Here is a 6,365-nt window from a genome sequence, read left to right on the forward strand (position 1 = left end):
GCCTGTGGAGATGCTACATCCTCCGGGGTGAGGGGCTGCCTCCTCCCCACAGAGCCAAATGCCAGACACAGGGAGCACAACGTGACATCAGGAGAGAGCAGGAAAGCCAGCCAGGCTCTCCTGGCACCTCCCTCGAGTCTGGAAGGAAAAAAAATCCCTGAGGGTGCCAAGGGAGTTAAAATAAATAAATATTCCTGGTGACACGGGTAATGGGACCCTGAGCTCCTTCAGGCAGCGATGGCAGAGGAGCTGTGGGGGGAGCAAGGAGAGCCCTGCTCCCCAAAATCCCTCATCCCTCCTGCACCCCAAGATCCTGCTCCCCCCTGCATCCCAAATTCCTGCTCCCCCCTGTGCCATCCCCTGCAGGACCAGGCCATGTGGAATGACCCTGCCCAAACATTTCAAAGCACAGGAGGCAAACCCTTATCTTCCACAGGAAAAGAATTATTTTATTAAGCATTTTTAAACAGCTACTTAACATTTACTCAAGATAAAAATATGTACAATATCCCACCTTGAAGGCAGCTCCAAAATATAAACACTGTACCTCTCCCGAGAGAAAAACGGAATATTTCTCTTCAAAAAAAAAAAAAAAAAAGACAACCCAGAAACAAGAATACATTCATATTTCTCACTTCTTTATGCTCAAGTAGTTATACAAATAATAGACATCTGAAACGTTTTAACTTTTAATATATTTATATAATATATATATATATATTTATAACAGGATTTTACAAATAAAGGCAACAACTGTATACCAAAAAAACCCAAAAAACCAACAACAAAATAAACGTTAGAACACAATCTGCAATCAAGCATAGTGCATCTCAACAGCTGGTGCAACGGGAGGGCGACATGAGGATCCAGACAGGGGTTCTGCTCACCAGTTCTCAAAACCAGTAAGAAAAAAACCACCAAAGAGCACTGCCTTTAGCAGTGACGTTTGGGGGGTTTTTAATTAAAAAGAAGCTGAACTGGAGAGGATGTTCCTCTGTGGAGAAAGCCCCTTGCAGTTTACAGGACAAGTGTCACCACCCGACCCCTCTCTCCTTAACACGGGGATGTGAGCCAGGTGTGCCAGGAGGAATCCAGATGTTCAAACCCTGCCGGGATCGGGCTCCTTTGAAAACGCTCCTTTGAGCCTCGTCATTCTCCAAAGGCACTGACAGGGGCACGCTCAGCAGGGATGGCGCTGCCGGCTCCCTCCGGCCAGAGCCCGACCCGCCCGGCCGGGAAAGCCGCGGCGATTGCCCGGGGAGCGGCCAGGGCAGCCGGGGAGAGGCCGGAGCCGGTGCCACCAGCGAAGCCATCCCAGGGACAGCTCCTCCCGACCCGCGATCCCAGGGACAGCTCCTCCCGACCCGCGATCCCAGGGACAGCTCCTCCCGACCCGGCCCAACGTAGCAGCTCAAGTTACAGGAAGGGCGCAGGTTAATTTATTTATTAGATGAACGCCATGGAAAGCTCCAAGCAGCAGCTACCTTTTATTTCTTAAAAAAAAACGTCTATGTATCAGCAAAGGTGTGGAGAGAAACCCGTCTTAGGTCTGCCTGACCTGTGTGTGACCAGGCAGTGACCGCTGCCCTGCTCCTCCTGTGCCCACGGTGGCATTGCCACCACTGCCACCACCTCACAGTGGCCACTGCCCTGCTCCTCCTGGTGACATTGCTGCCCCTGAAGTGACCACTGCCCTGCTCCTCCTGTGCCCACAGTGGCATTGCCACCACTGCCACCACCTCACAGTGGCCACTGCCCTGCTCCTCCTGGTGACATTGCTGCCCCTGAAGTGACCGCTGCCCTGCTCCTCCTGTGCCCACGGTGGCATTGCCACCACCACCAGTGACCACTGCCCTGCTCCTCCTGGTGACATTGCTGCCCCTGAAGTGACCACTGCCCTGCTCCTCCTGTGCCCACAGTGGCATTGCCACCACTGCCACCACCTCACAGTGGCCACTGCCCTGCTCCTCCTGGTGACATTGCTGCCCCTGAAGTGACCACTGCCCTGCTCCTCCTGTGCCCACGGTGGCATTGCCACCACCACCAGTGACCGCTGCCCTGCTCCTCCTGTGCCCATGGTGGCATTGCCACCACCACCAGTGACCACTGCCCTGCTCCTCCTGTGCCCACGGTGGCATTGCCACCACCACCCCCCCACGCTCGGGGTCACTGGGGCACCAGTCCAGCTCAGATGAGCCAGCAGGGCCGTTGCCTCCAGAGCCGCTCGGGGAAGTACCGTGGTTTATATTCACGTATTTTGTATTCGCAGACCCTCGAACCAGGTCTGCCCAATGGAATATTTCTTCACAGCTTTGCAATAGATTCGCAGCTGACCGAGTCAACTGCCGCTCTGTAGATGTGGAGAGGGAAGAAGGGAAGGGGCCAAGCACAAAACCCTTCTTTAATCTTTTGGAAGTAGTTGTCAATCGCTAACTTGGGCGCATCCTTCATCCTTCTCCAAGCTACCTGACAAGTCAGAGAAAAGGGGGTTTAGCTTCCTACACACAGTGAACCTCATCCCCACACCTCAGTCCAGCCAATATATAAAAGTGAAACAGTCTCTCAAACTAAAAAAAACAAAAAAACAAAAAAACAAAAGAAAAAAAAAAAAAAAAGAGAAAAACCAGTCACACTGCGCTCAGTCTTTGGTTTCCAAGTTCAAAGGAGGAATCTGCTTCAAAGCTTGAAGCAGAGCGGAGGAGTCGATGGGGGAATGGGCCGGTACAGGAGAAGGGAGTCTCTGGGGCATCAGCAGAGGGGGGGAGATTTTGTCGGGGTTCATGAAGCCCGTCAGTGCTGCGGCAGAGGCCGGCAGGCTGGGGTACAGCACGGGAACCGAGGCCGGGTACCAGCACTTCTCCAGCATGGGCAGGTAGGCGGTGGCGGACGGCGGGATCAGGTAGAAAGGCAGGCACAGGGGAGGCTGGTGAGCGTGGGGGCCCAGGAAGCTGCTGGGAGAGCCCATCATGTCACTGCCAAAAGGGCCCTCGTCCTGCGGCGACTCCAGCCTGCTCCTTTTGGCCGGCGGGTCCTCAGTCTCTTGCTTAATAGAGCTTATTCTCTCCTGGACAGCGTACTTGAGGTCGGTATCCTTTTTGAAATAGGGCTGCTCCGGTTTGGAGTCGCTTTTCTCCAGCTCTCCCCCGTACCCGCTGTCCGTGTCCGTGTCGCTGCCGCTCTGCTCCCCGCTGGAGTGAGCGAATGTCCGCTGGATCACGGGCACGCAGTTCTTCCCGTGGCCCTCGCCCAGGGGCGCCGGCTTCTCCTTCAAGTCCATTTTGGGAGGGATGTCCCCGGCCTTGCGGGCGGCCCCGCCCTGCAGCACCTCGCTGGCCATCCGGTGCAGGTGGCTGACCAGCTGCGACGACTTCAGCTCCTTGCCGTTCTCGTGCTTTGCCAGGTATTGCAGCATTTCCTTGGCACACATCTGGAAACCGGATCGAAACATTTCCTGGCTGGAATCAAGGTTTCTCGATGACAGGTCACCTAAGGAAACATTAACAGAAAGAAATTAAAAATTAACAACATGCTAAATAGTTCCATTTCCAGCTCCGAGGTGGACCGGAGGCGACGTTGGACTTGGGTTACAGCACAGCCAGAGGGGAATGCGATGGCCAAGCTGGACTCTATGAACAGAAATCCCCAGATTCCTGCAGAAATGGACAATTCCATTGGAACATCCACCTGTCCACTTTTACACAATGAGTTCACGTAAAGTGCTGCCTGCTCCTTTTTGTTATTTACTGCAAAATCCACCTTCAACAGCTACTGGAGAGCGGGGAGGGGAGTGAGCCAAGCTGTGGCTTCTCCAGGAAAGCCCCGGGGAAGGCAGGGCACCTCGCCCTGCACCTCGGGGCAGGGAGCTCCCGGCCCTGCCAGCAGCTCCGCCAGCTCCAGGGGACTCCACTGCTCCGGCAGCTCCACTGCACTCCCTGTGGCTGCCGGCGCCTCCCAAAAATTCGGGTTTACTGTATCCGATTCACGTGAGAGCCACATGTGAAAACAGCAGGAGGAAGTGCATCTAAGGCTGATAAGCTGAAGCACCGGGTCCCCTCTGCCTGCAGAGCCCAGGCCAGCTCGGTTATACAGAAACTTAAAAAGGTGTGTATAGAAAGCAGATTTATATCTATTTCCAGAGAAAAACAACCAAATAAACCAGACTGCGTTATCTAAAGCTCACAAACACAAATAGGAAGAATCGAATGGCTTTGGAGAGAGCCTCACAGCAAACCTGGGCTGTAATTAAAACTACTTAAAACCCAGTTTAATTTCAAACAACTCCCAGGGCACTCTGCACTGACCATCTTGAGCAATGCATCTTTTTTTTGTGAAAGCTCATAAGCAAAGCCTGAGAAAATGACAGCAGGAAAGGCCAGAATTCCTGTCTCCTCCCTCCTCGGTAACAAGGTGTCACAACCGCATTTCACGGGCTCCCCAGGGAAAGTCCATCACACACACAGGCTCTCACCCTGCCGGCTGAACACTCACCCGCCTGCAAACCGCTCTGCAAAGCGATGATCTTCTGCTGCTGCTGCTCGATGAGATTGGTCAGTGCCTTCACGTGCTTCAAGGTGAGCTCCAGAACCACAGCCTTCTCCAGGTGCCCTAGAGTCTGGGAGCACAGGCACAGGTTGGCACCCGCCGCCGGCTCGGCCACGCAGGCAGGAGCTGCCAGCGCCTTCCCGGGAGCCGCGGGCGGACGGGCACGGCGAGACCCTGAGCAGGCAGGACTACCGCCGGCAGCATTCCACGGAAACAAGTTAAAAAGCAGGCTACGGGAAAGGCTCTCACGGAACCCTGTGGGTACTTTCAGACCAGCTGCATAGCCCGGAGAGAAGCGTTTTATTTATCGGTTCTGCTGCCCCTGCTGGCACCGTGACCGGGGGAGCCCGGCCGGGGACTGCTGTCGCCCGGCAGCGCTGTGGGGAGGCGGTCCGGCTCCCGCGGGGATCCGCAGCTCCCGGGGAAGTTCGGGACGCGCTTACAGCCTGCCCGGGCGTGCGGCGCCACGGAGAAAAAAAAAAAAAAAAAAAAAAAAACGGAAAAAAACCAAAAACCAAACCCACCCCAAATCCGCGGTGAAGCGGCAGCAGAGCGCCGGCCGCGGGGGAGCCGCTGCCCCGTCCCTCCGCTCGCACCTACCGTCAGCTTGAGGTGCTCGGGCAGCAGGTCCTTCAGCTGCGCGATGCACTCGTTGATCCTGTCGCGCCTCTTCTTCTCGATCAGCCGGTGCGGCAGCTTGTAGGTCTCCTGCGGGGCCGGGGCAGCGGGTCAGCGGGGGGACGGCACAGCCCAGCCCGGCCGGCCCCGCTGCCGCCGCTCCTCCCGTCCCGAGTGCGCCGGGAGCGGCCGAGCCCCCGCCCCGGGAGCGCTGTCACGGGCGCGCACCGGCCGATTCACCCCGTTAACCCCCAATTTACCCCGCTAACCCCCAGTTTTCCTTATGTTTCTCCTCACTGTACCCCGTCGCCCCCCATTTACCTTGTTGTCCTCGCTCCTCTTTAAGCCCCTCCGGGGCTTGTACACCTGGTACATGTGCGCGAAGTCCAGCCTGCACGGGCGAAAGGAGAGCAGCGCGTTAGCCCCGTCCCGGAGCCGGCGGGGCCGCTCACCCCGGAGCCCCCCCGGAGCCCCCCGGAGCCCCGCTTACCCCGGCAGGTCTCCGCTCTCCAGGGCGGGCAGCTTGCCCAGGCAGCCGGGCGGGGGCTGCGCGCTGGGGATGCGCTCCATGGCGGGGGGCGCGGGCGGTGCGGGGCGCTCAGGGGCTGCGGGCGCTGCCGGTGCCGCTGCCGGTGCCGCTGCTGCTCATGCCGCGCCCGCGCCGCGCGGGCTGAGGAGCGGCGGGCGGCCGCGGGCCGGGTTAAATGCGGGCGAGTGGGTGGACGGCAGCGACGTGCGGAGCCCTGTGACCGCCGGCACGTCTGGCGGCCCCGGCGCCCCCGCCCCGCCGTCACATGAGCCTCACGTGGCGGCGGCGCGGGGCGAGGCGGGGCCGGGGCTCCGGGCCCCCCCCCCCGCACGTGTGTCCCGGCGCGGCGGGGCCGGGGGTGGCGGCCTGGGGCCGTGCCGTGCCGTGCCACCGTGCCGTACAGTGCCTTGCTGTGCCACCGTGCCGTACAGTGCCATGCCGTGCCTTGCTGTGCCGTGCCACCGTGCCGTACAGTGCCTTGCCGTGCCTGGCTGTGCCGTGCCACCGTGCCGTGCCGTGCCTTGCCGTGCCACCGTGCCGTACAGTGCCATGCCGTGCCTGGCTGTGCCATGCCGTGCCGTACAGTGCCTGGCTGTGCCACCGTGCCGTACAGTGCCATGCCGTGCCTGGCTGTGCCGTGCCGTACAGTGCCTTGCCATGCCACCGTGCCGTACAG

The 6,365-nt window shown here is 58.7% G+C and overlaps 1 protein-coding gene across 3 annotated transcripts; it reads right to left on the reverse strand.

Annotated features, from left to right (window-relative positions):
• Nucleotides 1-423: 423 nt before the first annotated feature.
• Nucleotides 424-5,852, reverse strand: BHLHE40 (basic helix-loop-helix family member e40). 3 transcript variants are annotated; one of them, XR_008439269.1, is made up of 6 exons: nt 5,651-5,852; nt 5,482-5,551; nt 5,143-5,250; nt 4,489-4,612; nt 2,095-3,486; nt 424-1,943 (listed from the first exon to the last, which is right to left on the reverse strand). XR_008439269.1 is itself a non-coding variant. In XM_053989702.1 (5 exons), exons 1-5 carry the CDS (start codon nt 5,728-5,730, stop codon nt 2,639-2,641), a joined length of 1,230 nt encoding a protein of 409 aa, XP_053845677.1. In that variant the 5' UTR covers nt 5,731-5,852; the 3' UTR covers nt 424-2,638. The 3 variants fall into 3 exon arrangements, 1 of the variants encoding a protein (XP_053845677.1); XR_008439268.1 differs by having other exon boundaries at nt 424-1,988; XM_053989702.1 differs by having other exon boundaries at nt 424-3,486.
• Between the last annotated feature and the right edge of the window lie 513 nt (nt 5,853-6,365).

This window comes from Vidua macroura, chromosome 13, assembly GCF_024509145.1.
Source record: "Vidua macroura isolate BioBank_ID:100142 chromosome 13, ASM2450914v1, whole genome shotgun sequence".
Lineage (NCBI taxonomy): Eukaryota > Metazoa > Chordata > Aves > Passeriformes > Viduidae > Vidua > Vidua macroura.